Source organism: Hyla sarda, chromosome 7 (genome assembly GCF_029499605.1).
Source record: "Hyla sarda isolate aHylSar1 chromosome 7, aHylSar1.hap1, whole genome shotgun sequence".
NCBI lineage: Eukaryota > Metazoa > Chordata > Amphibia > Anura > Hylidae > Hyla > Hyla sarda.
This window is the reverse complement of record NC_079195.1, coordinates 74,879,776-74,903,838: the sequence shown is the minus strand read 5'-3', so window position 1 is coordinate 74,903,838 and position 24,063 is coordinate 74,879,776. Positions and strand designations below refer to the sequence as shown.

The 24,063-nt window shown below is 44.6% G+C and overlaps 2 protein-coding genes across 2 annotated transcripts in view; one reads left to right on the top strand and one right to left on the bottom strand.

The window, feature by feature from the left end:
• PDCD11 (programmed cell death 11) overlaps nucleotides 1–575 on the bottom strand; it is an 80,833-nt gene extending 80,258 nt beyond the window's left edge. Inside the window, exon 1 of the mRNA XM_056529675.1 lies at nucleotides 437–575. The gene's annotated coding sequence lies outside the window, so the exon portion shown is untranslated. The remainder of the gene's footprint in view (nucleotides 1–436) is intronic.
• An 82-nt stretch (nucleotides 576–657) lies between these two features.
• Nucleotides 658–24,041, top strand: ATP5MK (ATP synthase membrane subunit k). The gene is made up of 4 exons (XM_056529686.1): nucleotides 658–792; nucleotides 9,627–9,723; nucleotides 9,806–9,897; nucleotides 23,814–24,041. The coding sequence occupies exons 2-3, from the start codon at nucleotides 9,637–9,639 to the stop codon at nucleotides 9,893–9,895; spliced, it is 177 nt and encodes a 58-aa protein (XP_056385661.1). The 5' UTR covers nucleotides 658–792; nucleotides 9,627–9,636; the 3' UTR covers nucleotides 9,896–9,897; nucleotides 23,814–24,041.
• The last annotated feature ends 22 nt before the right edge of the window (nucleotides 24,042–24,063 follow it).

The window sequence follows — 24,063 nt, the reverse complement described above, 5'->3', positions numbered from 1 at the left end:
TCTCCCCGATGGGATGGGGATGAGTATGCACATATCTGAGACTGTGATATATTAAAACATTTATTTGCCTTTGGCGGAGCATCGGTTACTATTCTAGGACTATCTTTTCTATGTTTAGTATTTACAGCAGATGTGCGATTTACGTAGATGGAAGACTGAGGTCTCCGGGAATTAGAATAAACATTTTGTGTACACTATTGGGTGTGTTTTTATTAATTACATATTAAAAGTTAAGTTTTATTACGGCCAATTTTAGCTGCATATTTTCTGCAGCTGACTTTGCAACCCATTGAAGTTAATGGGTAGCAAATCCAGCAGCACAAAATATGCAGCAGACCCTGTAAGTGTGAACGCACCCATACACCATTTTATTACAGTCAATGTCGTACGATAAATGTACAATATCTCCCTTTTCTGAGATCTGTTCTCCACTTACCAGCTGCGGCACAGATCACATACACAGCAGTCACTGCCTGGCTTCCTGGCAGAAACACGCAGCAGCGATCATGTACCCACGTGCGGCAAGCGGAGCTGTTAACCCGGAAGTACATTTTTCTTCCACATAATCACGTGCTCAGAACTTCCTGTTTCGGGTAGAGCGGAAGTAGCGTCACAAGAGTCACCTTCCCTGTCTCGGAGAACGATCCAATCTCACAGCCAATAGAAAGGTGAGAAAAGTTGACGGGCAGTTGGAGCAACCAATGAGCGGAGTCGGTGTCTAGAAAGCCGGAGACAGCGGGCGCAGCAGTCAGCATTGAAGGGCATTGATCACATTGCTGCGGGTACAGACTGGTGAGTGGCGGCTGGCACATTGAATTCTATGACTGGATTGTGTCAGTGATGAGATTTGTCTCTTACAATGAAATATATTTGTCTCTTACAATGAAATATATGTGTGCATGAAATATATGTGTGCTTAGGTAATGGCAGGACTTTAGCTTGGTGCTCGTCTATGGAGCTTACAATCTATTTTCCTGCTGCAAAGACGCACTGCCAACCTCTGAGAGAGTCCATGGCATTAAGGTTGCCACCTGGCCGGTATTTTTCCGGCACAGCCGGTATTTTGGCCACCCTGCCAGTATTTTTATATTAAAAACACTTGCAATGCAATGGCCGGTATTTATCCAACCAGTCCTCCTAAATGTTGCACCTATATCAGTCTTTCCAAACCAGAACCCCCTCCAGCTGTTGCAAAACTACAACTCCCAGCATGCCCGGACAGCCGTTGGCTGTCCGGGCATGCTGGGAGTTGTAGTTTTGCAACAGCTGGAGGGGCTCTGGTTTGGAAAACTGACCTGTACTATATACTTCTATATAATCCAACATGCTGGGAGTTGTAGTTTTCGTTCGGGGCAGCTGCTGAACCACAGGCATGCTGGGAGTTGTAGTTTGTAACTAAATGCAACTCCAGAATTCAATAAAAGATAAAAAAAAAAGTCCCATCAAAACAAAAATGGTACGGTTAAAAGCAACAGATCGGGGCGCTAAAAAAGAGCCCTCATACAGGGGCGTATGAGGATAAATAAGAAAGTTATAGGGGTCACAATAGGACAAGGTTTCCCCCACATACGTGTATCCTGTGATGTCACGCATATATAATGAATTAAGCAAATTAGCATGGCTTATGTGTATACAGTGTGTGTGTGTGTGTGTGTGTGTGTGTGTGTCTATATATATATATATATATATATATATATATATATTAAAAAAAAATTTTTTTCTTTTTTTGCAAGAAAAGTGGCAACTCTATTGGTAGTTCAATGTAATTCGTTTACACAGTGAGGCCAGTGTGGGACCCACAGAGCTGACCCTCTTTACCACCCACTGAATATTTCTACAGGGCACTGTTGTTTTAACCCCTTAAGGACCAGGCCCATTTTGGCCTTAAAGGAGTAGTCCAGTGGTGACTCCGTGGTTTACAACTTATCCCCTATCTTAAGGATAAGGGATAAGTTGCAGATCGGGGGGGGTCCGACCACTGGGGCCCCCCGCGATCTCCTGTATGGAGCCCCGACATCCCGCGGGAAGGGGGCGTGTCGACCTCCGCACGAAGCGGCGGCCGACACGCCCCCTCAATACAACTCTATGGCAGAGCCGAAGCGCTGCCTTCGGCAATCTCCGGCTCTGCCATTGAGATGTATTGAGGGGGCGTGTCAGCCGCCGCCTCGTGCGGGGGTCGACACCCGCTATCTCGGCGGAGAGCCGGGGCCCCGTACAGAGAGATCGCGGGGGGCCCCAGCGGTCGGACCCCCGCAATCTCAAACTTATCCCCTATCCTTAGGATAGGGGATAAGTTTTTCACCACTGGACTACCCCTTTAAGGACCAGACCAATTTTTATTTTTGCATTTTTGTTTTTTCCTCCTCGTCTTATAAAAATCATAACTCTATTTCCATCCACAGACCCATATGAGGACTTGTTTTTTGCGTCACCAATTGTACTTTGTAATGACATCACTTAATTTACCATGAAATGTATGGCGCAACCAAAAAAAATATTATTTATGTGGGAAAATTGAAAAGAAAACTGCAATTTAGCAAATTTTGGAAGGTTTTGTTTTCACGCTGTACACTTTCCAGTAAAAATGACATGTGTTCTTTATTCTGTGGGTCAATACGATTAAAATGATACCCATGATATATTCTTTTCTATAATTGTACCGCTTAAAAAAAAAAATCTCAAACCATTTTAACAAAATTAGCATGTTTGAAATTGCCCTATTTTGACCACCTATAACTCTCATTTTTCCGTGAATGGGGCGATATGAGGGCTCATTTTTGCGTCATGATCTGTATTATTTTTTCAATACCACTTTTGCTTAGGTTTTACTTTTTATTACTTTTTTATAAAAAAAAATTTGGAATAAAATGTGCCAAAAAGCAGCAATTTTGGACTTAAAAAAAAAATTACGTTTTACGCCGTTCACCGTACAGGATAATTAACAATATATTTTAATAGTTCAGACTTTTACGCACGTGGCGATATCAAATATGTGTATTTTTACGCTATTTTGGGGGTAAAATGGGAAAAACTGATGTTTTACTATTTTATTGGGGGAGGGGATTTCACATTTTTTTACTTTTTATTTTATTTTATTTTACATTCTTTTACTTTTTTCTTACACTTTTTATGTCCCCATAGGGGACTATTCATAGCAATCATTTGATTGCTAATACTGTTCAGTGCTATCGGCAATCTTCTGCTCTGGTCTGCTTGATCTCAGACCAGAGAAGAAGACCCCGGGGGACGGCCGGAGCCAGGTGAGGGGACCTCCGGCTGCCATGCTGGATGATCAGATGTCCGCTATTACCGGCGGGTCCCTGGCTGCTGATAGCAGCTGGGACCTGCCGGGCATGACGCGAGCGCCGGTGCTCACGATCATGGTGGCGCGTAAATGTATGTCATGGTGCGTTAAGTACCACGTCACCATGACGTACATTTACGTCTATTGTCATTAAGGGGTTAAATGGGCACTCTCATTAAAACTAATTTTTGTTATTGCACTCCTTATGGTAAATAAAAAAGATTTTTTTAAATACTTTGGTTAAAAAGAATGACGTTTTCTATGTTTTATTTGTGCTTAAAAAAAGCTCCAGAGCAGATTTTCCCCCATCTCATACACAGACTTTGGATCGAAGCCCAAACACAGGAAGTGCAGCCTGGAGTGCTGAGGGGGGGTCCAGCCAACAGCAGTTAAGTGTGAGAGGAGCTATGATTGGATGAGGCTGGACACACCCCCTCAGCACTCCAGGCTGCACTTCCTGTGTTTGGACTTCGGTCCTAAGTCTGTGTATGAGATGGGGGGGGGGGGGGGGGGGATGTGCTCTTGAGGTTTTTTTTAAACACATTATTTAACTTCTTCTTTTATTTGGAGGGGTCAGGATAGTGTCTCCTTGCAGATCAGATGATGAATGGAGAAATGACCCAGCATGAGCCAGATGACCTTTTTATCTCCATCTGATTTGTACACATTAGTATACATCTAAGCCTACTTTCACATCCATCCCATTCAGGGTCTCTTGGGCACTGAAAGGAGGCGGGGCACTATGGGGAGTTTTATCTAATCTGGTCCAGAGGAAAAACCAATCAGATCCCTTATTTCATTTTTCAGAGGCCTTTTAAAAAATGAAAGAAATCTGATTGGTTGCTATGGGCAACTCAGCAACTTCCCCAAGAAAGGTTTTGATAAATCTCCCCATGTGTACCACTGGTTAGTGCGGGGGGGGGGGGGGGGGGGGGAGCAAGCTGACAGTTCTCCTTTAAATTCTAAAGAGATGTTTGTCAGCATCTGGATCTTATCAGTGGATAGGTGTTAAACTTTTTTACTTTTCTTTCTTTCTTTTTATTTTATTTTTTTAAATGAACTGATGCCAAAAAGTTAAACAGACTTGCTTCTTTTACAAAATCTTTACCCTTCCAGTACTTTTTAGCAGCTGTATGCTACTGAGAAAATTTCTTTCTTTTTGAATTTCTTTTTTTTTTTGTCCACAGTACTCTCTGATACCTCTGTCTGTGTCAGGAACTGTCCAGAGCAGCATAGATTTGCAATGGGGATTTTCTCCTGCTCTGGACAGTTCCTGATACAGGCATCAGGTGTCAGCAGAGAGCACTGTGGACAAGACAAAAAAGAAATTAAAAAATTAAAAGAATTTCCTCTGTAGCATAAGGCTGCTAAAAAGTGCTGGAAGGGTAAAGATTAGAAGTAATTTACAAATCTGTTTTAACTTTCTGGCACCAGTTAAGAAAAAATGTTTTCCACCGGAGTACCCCTTTTTAATGATGCCGGCTCAGAATGCCTAGAAGCCTGTAGTAAACAGATGCTGGCAGATTCCTCAGGAAGATTGAACATGTGAACAGAGCAGTGAAACTCCCATTGAAACCAATAGGAGGCTGCTGCAAGCGGATTTCATGTGGAATTTCAGTGGGGCCAATGGGTGACACAGGCTTTTATTACATCGGTAGACCAGGAATGAAGTGTTCAAATTCCTTTAAGTCTTAATTGTAGGGGAGATTTATCAAAACCTGTGCAAAGGAACAGTGGTGCAGTTGTTCATAGCAACCAATCTGATTGCTGATTTCACCCTTTTTTAAAAGGCCACTGGAAAAAAAAGCAATCTAGTTGCTATGGGCAACGGCACCACTCTTCCTCTGCACATGTCCCTATTGACTAATCAGTTTAAAGGGCTGATGAAAACATCCAAGTACTGTGCACCCTGGGAACCATACTACTTTATTCTCTTTGGCATTGGTTGTATTATGGCTGCTGTCACAAGAAGGGGTGCTTGACTATTTTTAGTAGGGGTCCAATTATCCAGGTCTGCCACCGGGTGAAGGCCCGAGGTGAACGCTAAGGTCTGGTTCACATCTACCAGTCGCAGTGCCATGAAAGATATAGGCGATGCTTGTTGTAGAACATTACCCTAATAAGTCACAGGGTAAAATGAGTTCATAAAGTGTGGAAGATGTACAGTGGGGCAAAAAATATTTAGTCAGCCACCAATTGTGCAAGTTCTCTTACTTAGAGTTGAGGCCTGTAATTTTCATCATAGGTATACCTCAACTATGAGAAAGATAATATGAGAAAAAAAATCCATAAAATCACTGTCTGATTTTTAAAGAATTTTATTTGAAAATTATGGTGGAAAATAAGTATTTTTGGTCAATAACAATAGTTAATCTCAATACTTTGTTATATACCCTTTTGGCAATGACAGAGGTCAAATGTTTTCTGTCAGTCTTCACAAGGTTTTCACAGTGTTTCTGGTATTTTGGCCCATTCCTCCATGCAGATCTCCTCTAGAGTAGTGATGTTTTGGGGCTGTCGCTGGTGAACACTGACTTTCAACCCCCTCCAAAGGTTTTCTATGGGGTTGAGAACCGGAGACAGGCTAGGCCACTCCAGAGGGGAAATTCATCAAAGGTTACTTCAGAAAGTCATTTTATAAGTACCGTATATACTCGAGTATAGGCCGAGTTTTTCAGCACGATTTTTCGTGCTGAAAACACCCCCCTCGGCTTATACTCGAGTGAACTCCCCCACCCGCAGTGGTCTTCAACCTGCGGACCTCCAGAGGTTTCAAAACTACAACTCCCAGCAAGCCCGGGCAGCCATCGGCTGTCCGGGCTTGCTGGGAGTTGTAGTTTTGAAACCTCCGGAGGTCCGCAGGTTGAAGACCACTGCGGCCTTCAACATCATCCAGCCCCCTCTCACCCCCTTTAGTTCTGAGTACTCACCTCCGCTCGGCGCTGGTCCGGTCCTGCAGGGCTGTCCGGTGAGGAGGTGGTCCGGTGAGGAGGTGGTCCGGGCTGCTATCTTCACCGGGGAGGCCTCTTCTAAGCGCTTCGGGCCCGGCCTCAGAATAGTCACGTTGCCTTGACAACGACGCAGATACGTCGTTGTTAAGGCAACGGCTCTATTCCGGGCCGGAAGCGCGGAGAAGAGGCGCCCCCGGTGAAGATAGCAGCCCGGACCACCTCCTCACCGGACCACCTCCTTACCGGACAGCCCTGCAGGACCGGACCAGTGCCGAGCGGAGGTGAGTACTCAGAACTAAAGGGGGTGAGAGGGGGCTGGATGATGTTGAAGGCCGCAGTGGTCTTCAACCTGCGGACCTCCGGAGGTTTCAAAACTACAACTCCCAGCAAGCCCGGACAGCCGATGGCTGCCCGGGCTTGCTGGGAGTTGTAGTTTTGAAACCTCTGGAGGTCCGCATGTTGAAGGCCGCAGTGGTCTTCAACCTGCGAACCTCCGGAGGTTTCAAAACTACAACTCCCAGCAAGCCCGGACAGCCGATGGCTGCCCGGGCTTGCTGGGAGTTGTAGTTTTGAAACCTCTGGAGGTCCGCATGTTGAAGGCCGCAGTGGTCTTCAACCTGCGGACCTCCGGAGGTTTCAAAACTACAACTCCCAGCAAGCCCGGACAGCCGATGGCTGCCCGGGCTTGCTGGGAGTTGTAGTTTTGAAACCTCTGGAGGTCCGCAGGTTGAAGACCACTGAGGGCGAATGATGAGAAGAGGATGATGAAGGGGGGGGGGTGTGGGGATGATGAAGGGGGGTGTGTGGGATGATTACAAGGGGATGATGAAGGGGGGATGTGTGGGATGATAAGGGGATGTGTGGGATGATGACAAGGGGATGATGAAGGGGGGATGTGTGGGATGATAAGGGGATGTGTGGGATGATGACAAGGGGATGATGAAGGGGGGATGTGTGGGATGATGACAAGGGGATGATGAAGGGGGGATGTGTGGGATAAGGGGATGTGTGGGATGATGACAAGGGGATGATGAAGGGGGGATGTGTGGGATAAGGGGATGTGTGGGATGATGACAAGGGGATGATGAAGGGGGGATGTGTGGATAAGGGGATGTGTGGGATGATGACAAGGGGATGATGAAGGGGGGATGTGTGGGATAAGGGGATGTGTGGGATGATGACAAGGGGATGATGAAGGGGGGATGTGTGGGATGATAAGGGGATGTGTGGGATGATGACAAGGGGATGATGAAGGGGGGATGTGTGGGATGATGACAAGGGGATGATGAGGATGTTAATGACGGGTCTGGATGATGACAGGGGGGGATGAGGTATTTCCCACCCTAGGCTTATACTCGAGTCAATAACTTTTCCTGGGATTTTGGGTTGAAATTAGGGGTCTCGGCTTATACTCGGGTCGGCTTATACTCGAGTATATACGGTAGTTTCTTTTCTGCTTTGGTTTTTCTTTCTTGCTCAAAATTTATCAAAATGTTGCACGGCAGTGGTAAATTTTGCGCACGAAAGTCAAACTTAGAAAATCACTTCACAAAGAAAGTTTCAAAAGACAGGATTTTATTTGCTTTGCAGTATTTTTTACTTCCGTGTGACTTTTTTTTTTTTTTTTTTTTTTTTTTTTTTTTTTTTTGCGAATGTCTCTATAATAAATTCACTACTACTGCAAAGGGAAACATTTTAAACTTGCTTACCTAAGAATTTTTACAAAACTTGTTTACCCTCAAAGTTGCTTTGGTGCACATGCGACAATTTATGCGCATAAAATAGGCAAAAAAAGTCACTTAGCAGCTTTGATAAATTCCCCTCCAGGACCTTTTAAATGCTTCTTACGAAGCCACTCCTTGGTTGCGGGGGTGGGTGGAAGGTGTTTTGGATCATTGTCATGTTGAAAGACCCAGCCATGTTTCATCTTCAATGCCCTTGCTGATGGAAGGAGGTTTTCACTCAAAATCTTGCGATACATGGCTCCATTCATTCTTTCCTTTACATGGATCAGTCGTATAATATTCTTTAGATGCAACTCAGCATTCTTTCTCCTCCAAACATGACGAGATGACTTTTTACCAAAAAGTTCTACTTTGGTTTCATCTGGCCATATGACATTCTCCCAATCCTCTTCTGGATCATTCAAATGCTCTCTAGTAAACTTCAGACTGGCCTGGACATGTACTGGCTTAAGCAGGGGGACACGTTTGCCACTGCATGATTTGAGTCCCTGGCGGCGTAGTGTTACTGATGGTCATTCACCAGGTCCCCCTTCACCACGGGGAGAGATCTTGCATGGAGCCCCAGATCGAGGGATATTATCAGTGGTCTTGTATGTCTTCCATCTTCTAATAATTGCTCCCACAGTTGATTTATTTTTACAATTTTGTTTCTGGTGTCCTTTGACAGCTCTTTGGTCTTGGCCATAGTGGAGTTTGGAGTGTGACTGTTTGAGGTTGTGGACAGGGGTCTTTTATACTGATAACAAGTTCAAACAGGAGCCATTAATACAGGTGGAGGACATAGGAGACTCTTAAAGAAGTAGTTACAGGTCTGTGAGAGCCAGAAATCTTGCTTGTTTGTAGGTGACCAAATACTTATTTTCCACCATAATCTGCAAATTATTTAAAAATCAGTGATTTTATGGATTTTTTTTTTCTCATTATGTCTCTCATAGCTGAGGTATACCTATGATAAAGATGGGAGAGGCCTGTAATTTCCAAGTGGGAGTACTTGCACAATTGGTGTCTGACAATACTTTTTTGCCCCACTGTAAATCTACTGTTCCCTGTATGACCTGAATGCTGCCACACTGTGCCCATAACCAAATAAACCTCAGTGTCCCTTTAAAACAATGATTGAAGTCTGCACCCTTATTGAACTGTGCCAATGTGCCCTTAAATTATTTCCTCTGACTCTCTAGCTATTGCAAACTACAACTCCCATCATACACAGACAGAAGGCCATGATATGAGCTGTAGTTCTGAACCCAATGGAGCACAGCTTGGGAAATACGACTGTTTACCTTAGAGTGCTTCCTTGTCTCAAGTCCTGTACTGATCCGCTGCTCTGGCCTCTTCTTCTACGCAGTCCCATACACCTCAACAGAGCTGAGCTGCAATACCAGACAAATACAGGAGTGGTGCCGTTTTTTGAAGAGGGGGGGGGGAAGCTTATCTAATGCTGTACAACTCATTTAAAGACACTGATACAAATGAATGTGAATGCCTCCACAGGAGCCATCTGGTGGTCCACGTGACTGGCCGCTGCAGCCCCCCCCCCCCCCCCCCCCTTTTAAGTCCTGCTGCAATAGAGGTTTTCTTTATCATCACTTTGTGTCTCACATCTGACTTTTTTTTGTATTTCAGCTGATTCACCATGGGAGGTCACGACTCAGGGGCACAGCACCACTTCACTGGCATCAAGAAGTACTTCAACTCCTACACCATGGTCGGCAGGAGAAATGTAGGTTATTAAAGGGATGTGAAAGGCCATTGTGATCTTTGTGTGAACTTTACCTAAAATGTTTTTTTCTGATGTTTTGCAGTGTGTCCTTGCTACTTATGCATCAATTGCAGGAATAATACTTTTCTTTAAATTGAAACCAAAAAAACAAGCGGCAGTCACCGATAAATAATGGTAAGTAACCATGAGGTGAAGCTTTTGCAGTTTGTTCACATAATAAAAACAAATGTGATCCAGTATAACATAACATAGACATTTATCAAAGTATGAGCCTGGTACACAGCAGCAAACTACAAGTTTACTTAAAGGGGTACTCCGCCCCACTCCAAAGGATAGGGGATAAGATGTCTGATTGAGAGGGTCCTGCCGCTGGGGACCCCCGCGATCTCTCCTGCAGTGCCCCTGTTGATCAGCTGCACAGAGCGAAGACCGCTACGTGGCTGATGACGGGCCATACGGGGCCGGAGTATCGTAATGTAACAGCCCCGCCCCTTCGATGCAAGCCTATGGGAGGGGGCGTGGCAGCCACCACACCCCCTCCCATAGGTTTGCAAGGGGGTACTCTGCGCCTAGAAATCTTATCCCCTATCCAAAAGGATAAAGGGATAAGATGTCTGATTGCGGAGGTCCCACCAAAAAACCCCCACGATCTCTCCTGCAGCACCCCCGTTCACAAGCTGCATGGCGCGAAGAACGCTCTGTGGCTCATGACAGGCCATACAGGGGCCAGAGTATTGGGAAAACATATTGCAAAAAAAAACTCCTGTCCACAAGTACTGCACCTCAGTCCCATTCACTTCAATGTAGCTGAGCTGCAACTAGATACAACTTGTGCACAGGAGTGATGTTTTTGCAAATTAAAAGGAGAAACTTTTTTTTTTTTTTTTTCTTTTCTTATACTGGACAACTTCTTTAAATGTCTTTGGTCACAATGGCCTGCATATATGGTGGAATTGAATGGGCCCTGTGTATTGTCTTCAATGTTCTTCAACAACTGATCGTCAGGGGTCCATGCAGTCAGACCCCCCACAGATCTATTTATGATAGCCTATATTGGGGATGGCTGTAAACATGGTTGTCTTCCATATGACCTACTAAAGTGCCCATACACCATATACTGTCTTAGGATGTGTGGAAGCCTCTTGTCTATTCGTCTTTCCATGACAGATGCCAGTGGAGAAAAGAGTTGAGCATATAGTGTTGTTTTTTTTTTTTTTTTTTTTTATGCCTGGCCCCATTATTTTGGGAGGGAGGGATGCTAGACCTGTCTCGAGTGGTAACTAATGTTCAATAGTCAGTTTTAAAAAATGTGTGGCCACCTTTAGGCTATGTTCACATGCTGTAATGTCTGCACAGGGAATCTCCATGCGTACAGTCTGGAGAGTGCAGGCGCCAGCATAATCTGCACAGGAATGCGCAGTCTCATAGACTATTATGCATTCCATGCAGTCCCTGACATGGAAAATTGACTTTTCTTTTCATCATCCCAACAGCACACACATGAGATTGCCCCCATTCGTCCTATAGGAACAGGATGCACAGAAGAGGTTTAAAAGGCCCCTCCCCTGATAACCCCTCAGTGTTTCCTGTCCTGGGGATGGTGATGGAATCAGTATCTTTAGCCAGGCCGTGTAGGTCGGCGATGTCTAGTTCCCCCTCCTTTGGCCTCTGCTGTTTGTCACTGCATACTGCATGTGTGCCTCCCAGACCCATCTACCCCTACCGCGGCGCTCTGGGAGTTTGGGGCGCACATGTGTTTCCCCCTGACTTCCTTCTGGCGGCCATGTGTGACATCACGGTCGTGTGCAGCATTTTGGAATGTCGGAGGCTGGAAATTCCCTTTCCTGCAGCACACTTGGATACACGGGGGGGGGGGGCTCCTGTTTCTTTTCCGCTTCCATTGTGTTCCTAGAGCCGTGTGTGATGCCGGAAGTTCCCTTCCGACGTGCAAATCAGAATTTATGGTCTGTGAGGGCCCTGCTGCGATCAGCTTCTGGCACCAATTTCAAATCTGGGTATATAAGGTAAGCACTCAATGTGTCTGTCTCCTGTCATTATGGAACCTGCTGTTTCGACCCGCTCTGAATCTGCAGGGCATCCTAGGATGTCTAGCCCAGTAAGTAGCTGCCCCTTGGGGTTCACCTACTTCTAGGGGTGGGTTCTTATTTGGTTCCTTCTCTTTTTTATTTTTTTTGCAGACAGAGGCGCAAATTCAAAAGTGTGCCTTATGCTCTGAAAAACTTCGGAAAGGTCATGCTAAATCCCTGTGTACTTCCTGTAGGCAAAAATTGTGCAACAGGAAACTCCTTACTTCATGGAAGCTTTTACCTCCCCACCCCCCCCACATTGATTGCATCTCCTCCTTCTAAAAGGCTTAAACCTTCTATTATTCTTGACTCAGACCCTGACTCTGATCCGGTCATTTCTTCTGATCAAGAGTCCGAGGATGAATTGCCTACTATTCCTCAAAAAGTTGAAGATAAAAGGTATTTTTCTGCAGAGGATATGGATATTCTAAGGGGAGCTGTTAAAGCCACAATGAATATTGAGGATCCTCCAGTTACTCATTCTATTCAAGATTAAATGTTTGCGGGCCTTAACCTCTTAAGGACGCAGGGTGTACCTGTATGCCCTTTCCCAGTCTATAACGCGGGGTCACGCCGTGACCCTGTGTCATAGCGGGTCGGTCCCGGCGGCTGATGAAAGCCGAGGCCCTGGGCTAACAGTGTGTGGCACCGACCGTTGGGCCGTGCGTTATTAACCCTTTAGACACGGCATTCAAAGTTGATCACCTCATCCAATGTAACAGAAGTACACTCCCGGCAGCTCAGCCAGGGAGCATTGTGGTGAAATCGTGCTGTCCCGATCAGCTAGAATGTGAGCGGAGGGTCAGTTACCTGCCTCCGGCGCGTCCGATCGGCAATTGATTGCTCCAAGCCTGAAATCCAGGCTTGAGCAATCGACCGCTGATAACACTGATCAATGCCATGTTAATGCATGGCAGTGATCTGTGTAGATCAGTGTGTGCAGTGCTATAGCCGCTAGAGGGGGCTAGAACACTGCAAAAAAAAAAAAATAATAATAATAATTTATTTAACCTCTTGCCTAATAAAAGTAAGAATCACCCCCCTTTTCCCATAAAAAAAAAAAACCTGTAAATAAAAATAAACATATGTGGTATTGCCATGTGTGGAAATGTCCAAACTCTAAAAATATATTGTTAATTAAACTGCATGGTTAATGGCGTATGCGCAAAAAAAATTCCAACGTCCAAAATAGCGTATATTTGGTCACTTATAGCATGAAAAAATGAATTAAAAGCGATCAAAAAGTTCAATCAATACAAAAATTGTACCGCTAAAAACTTCAGATCACAGCGCAAAAGATGAGCCCTCATACAGCCCTGTACGCAGAAAAAATAGTGTTAGGGGTCAAAAGATGACAATTTTAAACATATTTATTTTTGTGCATGTAGTTAGATAATTTTTTTTCCAGAAGTAAGACCAAATCAAATCTATAGGAGTAGGGTATCATTTTAATCGTTTTTACCAAAAAATGCACTGCGTAGAAACGGAAGCCCCCAAAAGTTCCAAATATTTTTATTTTATTTTTTCAGTTTCTTCATGGATCTTTGGTAAAATGACTCACTGCAAAGTAGAATTGGTGATGCAAAAAATAAGCCCTATGATGACATTTTAGGGATAAAACTAAAAGAGTTATGATTTTTAAGGTAAGGAGGAAAAAAATAAAGTGGAAAAACCCTGAGTCCTTAAGGGGTTAAACACAAGAGAAAAAAATGTTATAATCCTTTATATTTGATGGGGGAAAAGTGGTAGATGGAGTTATCCCAAGGATGATAAAGGGAGAGAGTTGCTACACAATCCCAATACCTCTGAAAAAAAGCAGTGACTATCCTGTGGGGGGAGGGGGGCTTGGGGGGGGGGGGGGGGCGGAGATAACCTGCAATCAGTTCATTCTAAACACCATAAAGGAAGGATTCAAAGTGGAATTTGTATCTCCTCCCCCTAAAATTCCTTATTACAAATCTCAGATCAGACCGTCTAAATCTTCAGCTGTTTCAATGTGTAAAAGACTTACTTTCTCTAAGAGCAATTTTTGCTGTACCGTTTCAGGAACAAGAACAGGGCCCCTACTCTCGCCTCTTTCTTGTTCCCAAGCCAAACCGAACATTCAGGACCATCATAAACCTGAAGAAATTGGATCTTTTCATTATTTACAAACATTTCAAAATGGAAACTCTGAAAACAGCAATTCCGTTAATCCCTCAAAATGCCTGGATGGCGACAATAGACTTAAAGGATGCCTACTTCATCTTCCTATATTCCATCAGCACCAGAAATTTCTGAGATTTGCGATCCTGGTAAACAAATCAACCTTTCACTTCCAATTCAAAGCGTTACCCTTTGGAATTGCTTCAGCCCCAAGAATTTTCACCAAAGTGATGGTAGAGGTGGTGGCATTTCTCAGAATCAAAGGAATAACTATTATTCCTTATCTGGATGACCTTTTTAATTGTGGCTCCAACAAAAATATTTTCTTTCCCAGCATGTTCAGTTAACCATTCTTTCTCTCCAAAATCTAGAATGGATTCTACACTTTCAGAAGTCAGATTTTCTTCCATAAAAGAGAGAAATTCTTGGGAATGATCCTGGATTCAAGCAGCCAGATGACTTCTCTAACCCAGGATAAGGTGTCGGCAAATCTTCTAGAGGTCAAAACATTTTATCTGAAGAAAGCAACCTCTATAAGGGAGGCTATGTCCCTTCTGGAATCCATGACATCATGCATCCCAGCAGTACCCTGGTGTCAGTACCATTCCCGTACTCTTCAAAATCTGATTTTGTATGACTGGAATCGGTCACAGTTCTCTCTAGAGAAAAGGATGGTCCTCTCTCCCTTGGTAAAGAGGCCCCTACTTTGACAGATGAAGTCAGAAAATATGACAAGGAATCTCCTGGATTCCACCTCCGATGATTTCCATTACCACGGATGCCAGTGTGTCAGGCTGGGGTGCCTATGTCAACAATCCATTCTTTTCAGGGGATTTGGGTCAGAAAAGGCTCGCCTTAAATACTCAAATTTCAGGGAGTTGAAGGCGGTCTTTTTATGGCTCTGAAGGCAGCAGAATTACTCATTCAGGGTCACCATATACTCCATATACTCAGACAACACCACTGTGGTTGCTTTTGGGAATCACCAAGGGGGTACGAGGCACAAGCCGCTTCAAGACCTTGCAATGAAATTGTTCACCTGGGCAGAGGGCAAGATATTATCAGTAACTGCTGTTCACTTAAGAGGGATAGAGAACATACAAGCAGATTACCTGAGCAGACACTGGTTGGATCCAGGGGAAGGGGAGTTAAATCCACAAATTTTCAGTCCACTGATAGCAAGGTGGGGCCATCCAGAAGTGGATCTTTGTGCCTCCAGGAAATATCGGAAAGTGGATAATTTCTTCTCCCTTCGTCCAAGCGATTTTCCAGACTGAGTAGATGCTCTACAACAAGAGTGAACCTTAAAAACGGCATACGCCTTTCCTCCATTCCCTCTAATAGTTCGAGTTCTGCAGAAGATTCATCTGACGAGGTCTCGGGTAATCTTCATTTGTCAAAGATGGCTAAAGAGAGGTTTGTTCTCGCTTCTTCAACAGCTCTCTCAGAGGAAGTGGAAATGGTTGGTTCACAGAGAAGATCTCCTATCCCAGGGCCCGCTTCATCACAAGGGATTACAGAATCATCAGCTAACGGCACGGTCTCCTGGGCTGAAAAATCCTCAGCATTTTTGGAGCAGATATGCAGAATGACGACCTGGTTCACTCCTCCCACCTTCTTCAAACATTACGGGGGAATTTATCATTGTATATAGAGCTTAATTTTTTTTACGCAAAATCTGATGGAATTCTTCATAGCCATGTCTAAGGTTAAGTTTACCATAGAGCACTTTCTACTGTAGAATCGAATTTATTAACTGCTTTTATTTTTTTTAACAAAAAAATGTGCAAATGCACTTTTTTAGCGCAAATATACACCACCTCTATGGACACGTACCAAAGTGTTCTAAAGCATTTGAGAATTGTATGAACTATTTATTTTTTGCAGTTAGGACTACCACTCCCATCATGGACAGACTCCGCCCATGATGGGAGTTGTAGTCCAGGAGCTTAGGTGCAGATTGCACCGGGTCATTCTCCAGAGACCCGCTGCGATCTGCATTTATTAACTGTAAAAGCCAGTGGCTCATACGGCTACACTGCGCTGCCCGCCGGCTCCTGTATACTGTGTCACATTTCATAATCCCTGCCCGGGAGATGGGAGCTCTGATTGAATAGCTATTCGCCAATCAGAGCTCCTGTCTTGCAGTGGTGATTATGAAATGTGACCGCTGTATAAAGGACCCGGCGGCAGCGCAGTGGAGCCACATGTGCCACCGGCATTTACAGTTAATAAATGCGGGTCTCTGGAGAATGACCCGGTGCGGGCTGCACCTCAGCCCCTGGACTACTACTCCCATCATGGGCTGGGCAGAGTCTGTCCAATGATGGGAGTAGTTGTAGTACCTCAGCACTGAGAGATGGCACTTGCACTTCCCCCGGCTGCGGGACTTTTAGGACTACTACTCCCATCATGGACAGACTCCGTCCATGATGGGAGTAGTAGTCCAGGGGCTGAGGTGCAGATCGCACCAGGTCATTCTCTAGAGACCCGCTGTGATCCGCATTTATTAACTGTAAAAGCCGGCGGCACATGTGGCTCCACTGCGCTGCCGCCAGCTCCAGGCTCCTGTATACAGCTCTCATAATTCATAATCGCCGGAGACTCTGATTGGGGCATAGCTTTTCATCAATCAGAGCTCCCGTCTCCTGGTGGCGGGATTATGAATTGGCGATAAATGTTCTGGTCACTGATTTAAAGTGGCCGCATTTTAATATTTGTTATATTTCCTTGCCGCGCTCCGGCAGACTAAGGTAATGCGGAGGGTCTTGTGGGCTGTGTGGATAGTATGACGAGTGACGTCTCCTACCGTCTCCTCTGCACGGCATCAGCGACATCACGCCACTCCTCTTTTACTGCAGCCGCTGCGGGTGACTGTTATAAAGTGGACGTGGTCGGGCTGCTAAACTTAACAAGTAGCCAGCGCTGCGGCCACTCTGACCAGCGGCGGCTGCAGAGAATGAGGGGTGACGTCCCTGAAGTCGCGCAGAGGTGCCACCAGGAGATGTCGCTCATCATACTATCCAGCTAGGGGGGGAAATAATGAGCAGGGGGAGGATGATGAGGCAGAGGGGTGTAATGATGAGCAACGGGGATTATGAGCAAGGGGGAAAATGTGCTGGGGGGGTTAATGATGAGCAAGGGGAATCGCAGGGGGTTGGGGGGGGGGGGGGGGCAAACTGAGAAGGGGGAATCAAGGTTGGGGGGGATGATGAGGCATATAGTTCGGAGCTTCCAAGTGATTTATTTTACATTAATTTTTTTTCCCCTCAAATTTTCCTATGAAAATGAGGGTGCGTGTTGTACAACGATAAAAAATGTATACAGTAGCCTGGAGCCGTCGACAGCGCAGTGGAGCCGCATGTGCCGCCAGCTTGTAAAGTTAATGTGGATCACATCGGAGAATGTCCTGCTGTGATCCATTATGCAAAATGCATAATGAGAACAGTCAGGCCTGGACTGTGTAGCTCCACCCCCTGATGACGTCATCACTAGGAGGCTGAGCAGTAAAGGTCACAGGGGGTCTCAGGAGTGAGACCCCCTTTCGATCTGTCCCTCTGCCCCTGGACTACTACTCCCATCATGGGGCAGACTGTCCATGATGGGAGTTATAGTCCAGGGGTTGAGGGGTAGATCGAAAGGGGGGCTCACTCTGGCAACCTTTACTGCTTCACCCCCTGGTGATGTCATTAGGGGGCAGAGCTACACTAGTGCTGGGCGGTATACTGGTTCATACCAAATGCCAACATTTTTTTTTTTTTCCAATACCGGTTGACGCCCCCCCCTCCCCCTCTTGAATTAATGAATTATCAGCCACAGCGCGCTGTCCCCACATCAGGCAACTAATCATATGTGACTCGTGGGCGCTGTTCTGCTTCTCTTAGTGGGGGACAGCGCAGCGCTAGGCTGATAAACTGGGGGGGGAGGGCGGAGGAGAGAAACACGGGGTCACATGATTTTGGGGGGGGAGTAAATACCGTGGAACCACCATAATTTACAAAAATACTGTGATAAACATTTTTGGTTATACTGCCCATACCCGCTGTTGTTTAACTACAGCTTTCCACTATGGGAGTTGTAGTTTAGCAATAATTGGAGGCTCCCTGTTTAGGAACACACAGCATTATGTGTGCTCTCCACAAGGGAGCACCAAAAATGTACTAACCTTTCTTTTCTTCTCATTTCAGATACGTGAATGCAGAGGACTGTCAGATTTGGTGGATTGCAACGATGACTAGTGTATATTTTTGGTGTATTTTTATTTTATTTTATTTTTTTTCAATAAAAGGGTTAATGAGGGCTTTGGGGGAAAAAAAAAAAGTTTTCAAGGTGTTAAATTTTTTTTTTTTTTTTTTATGATTGAATGTTCAGGCTTAGTAGTGGAAGCCGTCTTATAGACGAAATCCATTACTATGCCAGGGCTTAGCGTTGGCCCCAAAATCAGCTAATGCTAACTCCCAATTATTACCCCGGTACCCACTGCCACAGGGGTGCCAGGAAGAGCCAGTACCAACAAGCCCGGAGCATCAAAAATGGTGCTCTTGGGCCTAGGCAGTAACAGGCTGGCGTGATTAAGGCAATGGTCTTCGCCCACCCTTGTAACGTCAGGCTGTTGCTGCTTGGTTGGTATCTGGTTAATACTGAAAATAGGGGGAACCCTATGCGTTTATTTAAAAAAAAATAGTGTGTGGTTTCCCCCATTTTTTTTCATGGATCGGACAGATACCAACCAAGCAGCAACAGCCTAACATCATTGTTACAGGCCCTCCCCATCCTAAAGAACGCCAGCCTGTTACCGACTAGGCCCAGGAGCGTCATTTTTAACACTCTGGTCCGGTTGGTACCGGCTCTTCCCGGCACCCCTGTGGAGGTGGGTACCGGGGAGCAATAATTGGGCGTTAGCTGATTTTCTGATTTTAGGGCTAACGCTAAGCCCTGGCTTACTAATGGATTCTGTCTAAAAGACGCCTTCCACTACTAAGCCTGGAAATTCAATTATGAAAAACACAACACATTGAAAAAAGTTTTATTTAAAAAAAAAAAAAAACACTCCCCCTCAGCACTCGTTAACCTTTTTAATTGAGATTTAAAAGAACGCTGTTCATCATCGCAATCCGCCGAATCTGACGTAGTCCTCCGCATTCATGTATCTAAAATGAGAAGAAAATAAAAACAATAAACCTATAACCATTTCTGGGATTTCTACACTATCAAAAAGCTGGTGTGATATTTTTGATGTAAACTGGACTCTCGCCCCATTGAAAATATCATATAAAGCAGACAATATACGTGGACACGCCCACTTTAACACAATTGACAGTGTAAACCGCAGCACAAATCTGTTTGAAAATGTGGTCGATTTTTTTTTTTTTTTTTTTTTTTTGTGCAAAATTCTTTGAGAATCTCCCATCTTATACAGATTTATGATTTCACTGTTGTTCATAGTTTTGTTCGGCGCACACTGCTGCTCCTGTACTTCAAGCTATGTGAGCAGTTTATTGCGGGAAAATGCAACAGCTCTGAAGTGCAGTTCTGTGAAGTGTGAGGTAAAGGAGTGCACGGTAGAGCGAGGGGGGGGGGGCGGGCGTTTCTATATTTGCACAAAATTTATCAAAGGACGTGCACAACGTTAGTAAAATCTTGAGCAAGAGTGTAAATTAGACAAGCGGTGTAAAGGGGGTAGATCTGTGTCTACAATAGACACCTAATGATAAATCTCCCCCTACAAGCTTAAAGGGGTATTCCAGGCAAATCTCTCACTCTCTCTCTCTCGAATTAAGATTTTTTAATAGAAGTAATTTACAAATCTGTTTAACTTTCCGGAGCCAGTTGATATATAAGAAAAAGTTTTGGCCTGGAATACCCCTTTAATGTGGCATAGTCTTAAGACCTGGCCTTTGGACGTAAAGTGCTACAAGCTGTAGTTCCTCCCTAGACATCCTTTAGCTGGTATGTCTCGTGGTGCTGTTGGGATGATGAAAAGATGGAATTATGACTTACCGATAATTCGGTTTTCTTAAATCATAACAGGATCCTTTTTAATCCCACCCTAAGAGGTGTGTGTATATAGATGTATATAATATATATTAGTATTATGCTTAAGTAATTTGTAAACACTGAGGGGTTATCCTTTTTAAACCTATTCTGTGCTTCCTGTTCCTATGGGCAATCTTGTGTGCTATTGTGGTGGTTTCAAGAAAACCGAATTATCGGTAAATCAGAATTCCATCTTTCCACGCCGGAAACATCTGGCATGGAAATCCATCCGTGTGCACAGCAGAATCCCGTTGAAGTCAACAGGACTGCTGCAGCGGATTTTCTGTGTGGACATTCCAAGCGGAATTCTGCACAAAAATTCCTACGTGTGCACCTAGCCTCAGTGTCTGTAGAATCACTGCTTCAGACTCCATCTGCAGCAGATCTTCACTCCAAGCATTAAAAGTGTGTGGCTAGCAGGAGATTGTTAAACGGGACCCTTTTGGTGATCGGCTAGTTTTTTGTTAACTAATGGATCAATTTAAGGGTATATAATTACATGTGCCAGACTGGTGGTAGAAATGTAGTTCCATTAATCTGAATGAGGTTGTTACTTCAGCACATGCATGGATTTTTAGGAAAATCCCATTCAAATTAAAGGGGTATTCCTAACTCTAAACATTTATTCATTATTAACAGCATATGCTGCTGGGAGCCTTTGGTCTTGCGGGCATGCTGGGAGTTGTAGTTTTGCAACAGCTGGAGACACCCTGGTTGACAAACAATGGTGCTGACTTATCAAAACCTGTCCAGAGGAAAAGTTGCCCAAAGCAACCAATTGGATCTCTTCTTTCATTTTTCAGAGGCCTTGTTAAAAATGATAAGCGTTCTGATTGGTTGCTATGGGCAACTTTTTCTCTGGACAGGTTTTCATAAATCTCCCCAAATGGCATTGGGGATAACAAGCTGACCCTATAAGGCTTCTGACCATTGCAGAGCTTTAGCAATGTTTGGAAGTGTCATGGGCAATAAATGGACTGCTGGGTGTGCATACTACATTCATTTCGGGGGCCAATTTTCCTTTGTTGTCCGGATCCTTGGACCAATCAGCTTTTGAGGATAGGTAATAATTTATGGAGTTTGGAATACCCCTTGAAATGTTCCCTTTCTGTCTGCTTGGAATCTGTTTGGTGCAGATATCTACTGATATCACATTGGCCAAACCTAGTAGTTAGGGATGTCCCGATACAGTGATCCCTCGATTTATGATGGCCCCGACATATGATCATTTCAACATATGATGGCCTCTCAGAGCCCATCGTATGTTGAAGGCAGCCTCGACATATGATGCTGCTGTGTGTCGGGGCCATCGTACAAACAGCTGACAGCGCTGACAACTTCAGCAACTGACAGTTGTTTAATGTGCCCCGTTCTGCCTCCTGTTACTCACATGCTGTCCTGCTAACTCACGCAGGCTTCCACTGTGAGCTCCGTGTAAGCCCCACCCCCCAGTGCAGCCATAGCCAATAGCCTGCAGCATCTTGCTGCAGGCATCCAATGAGCTGCTCCCCTTCCTTTCCTATAGAGCTGTAGTCGGCAGGATGGTAATGGAGGACATTCTGTCTCCCCTGAAGGTATTTAAAGAACTGTACAGTACTGTATGCGATGTCACACGTCACATACAATACATAGACACACTATACACCCCATACATCAATGTTTCCCTATCAGTGTGCCTCCAGCTATTGCAAAACTATAACTCCCAGCATGCCCAGACAGTCAATGGCTGTACATTTATGCTGGGAGTTGTAGTTGTGCAACAGCTGGAGGCACCCTGGTTTGTTAAACACTCCCCATACACTCCACATACAATGGTCATCCCAGAACCAATTAGCAGTTTCCCATAGAGATATGTATTCAACATACAATGGTTCCGAGGCCCCAGAACCAATTACCATTTTTACATAGACATATGTACTCAACATATGATGGTTTCAACATATGATGGTTCTCCTGGAACCAATTAATATCATATGTTGAGGGACCACTGTATTAGTATCCGTTCTGATACCAGGTATCGGGGGACTTTTAATGTTCCAGATACCAAATCAGATACCTGGTGGAGTGCTCCGCTGCCCTGTTCTCCGGTTTGCATCACTGCCACAGCCCTGTTCTACCGTCCACATTATGGAGACTTATGGAGGAGCATGTGGCATACACGTCTCTCCACTGCACCCAGGGTAATGCTATGGAGGAGGCATAGTGACGTGTATGTCACATGCTCCTCCATAAGACCCCATTATGTGGATGGCAGAAAGCGGCAGTGATGAGAATGGGGCTGCGAACTACAATGGTGGTGGTTACCTGCTGGCTACAATGGTGGGGGTCCTGCTGGTTACAAGGGGGTCCTACTCTGTCTGCAACTATCCATACTACCTACAAGGGGATACTACCTACTATTAAAGGCAATCTTATAGCAGAGTCACCTGCACTAACTAATAGGTAGCTGGTGCAGGTGACCCGGTTTCTACCGCTGCTCACCATGTGAACATCAGCACCATCGCTTCAGAGACATCTGTTTTGCCGCCAATGCAAATTTCCTGTTCTGCCCAATGGAGGAGAGAAATATTGGCTCATACTTAAGCAGCTGCCTCCATTACTCACAACAAGGACTCACATATTAGCACCAGAAACAGCATCACCATGGTGTCACATTCCCTTTAAATTAAAAGTACTCGTACTTGGTATCGGCACTTAACTAGAATTAAAGTATCTGTACATCCCTAGTACTAGTTATGACTAGGGCCCAGGCTGTTACACTACATTGTGTAAAGGTGTGCCAGGTTTATCAACGTTTAGACCACCTGAGTTTTCTGCCGTAATTGTGCTACATCTTTTCTTAACAAGCCATGCTTCTTAGAGAGGCATATTTTACTTTTTATTTTTGGGCAATATGTATAAGCACCACGTGTGCCACAGGGGGAATTTATCAAGACTGACATTAGACTGTCTCCATAAACTTGGCACATCTTGCTCCAGTGCATTTTCCCAAAATGGTACCTGGTAGTAGTAACTATAGATAAATCTATTTGAATTTTCTAATATACTACTACTTCTAAACTGGTGTAGCTTTGTATTAAATGAACCCCTAAAAGTTTGGCCACCAGGGGTCCTCCTTCTGGTCTTACTTGCAGATTGTCTTCTGCAGTAGCCTGGCAGAGACAAGTCAGGAAATGAAAGTGGGACCTCAAGCTTAGTGTATATAGCCGAATATTTCTGCTGGGGGGGGGGCGGCGGTCTCAGTGAATTACAGACCATCTCACACTGAACTGCTCTGGGCTGTATGTAGCAGAGTGAGGGAGGATGTTCTTCCCTGTCTGACTTCAGATGATATGCCTGATGGGGACCACCCCTTCCCAGTCAGTGGGGCTGACCTTACAGATCAAGGTAAATAATAAAAAAGCAGGGAATGGCTTATCATGATGGGGGGAGTGAATTGGGAAGATTACAAAATTTATCAAGATCATGACAGGTACCCCTTAAATCGTTCTTTCACTGTTTAGTGTGACCCATTTTAACAATCTATGCCAACCAAGAGCTGAAGTAGGTTTCCATTGTGCCTCTCCATACCTAAATTGCATAGAGCAAGTACATTTGAGTAAGGCTCGAGTAAAACTGCAAGTTGTGTGTCTGAAATTGGGGGTAGTATATCAAGGTATGTATGCCAATGTCTTTATTTTGGATTCAGTCTAAGGCAAAGTACAAACTGTTGTGTAAATAGTTTAAGTGTGACAATAGGAGTAATGGTTCCTTTTTCCCCCAGTCTATTCTATTTAACTTATTTTATACATCATCAGTTCTAACTTTTCCATTTGTTAACAGGATCTGGATTTAATGGCTGAGAGAGTTGAAGGACCATCTCTTCCCCTGACCCCCATGGACTTGCTCACCTTTTGACATTAAAAAACAAGATTACTTGGATTTATATTGTCTTTATTTACAATGTATCAAGTAAAAAAAAAAAGTCTGTACAAAATTCAGCAGCACCATCCTGCCAGGCGTCCGTGATCAGTTTGTTTGAGGCATGAGTAAATAAAGGTGTCACATCCCTCCTGTCTGTAGTTATTCCAGC

What these genes read in the sequence shown, in the direction of transcription:
- ATP5MK (XM_056529686.1), top strand. Translation starts at nt 9,637, where the DNA reads ATGGGAGGTCACGACTCAGGGGCACAGCACCACTTCACTGGCATCAAG. An exon ending in CCATGGTCGGCAGGAGAAAT is followed by an intron (nt 9,724 to 9,805) that starts GTAGGTTATTAA and finishes GATGTTTTGCAG; the next exon opens with TGTGTCCTTGCTACTTATGC.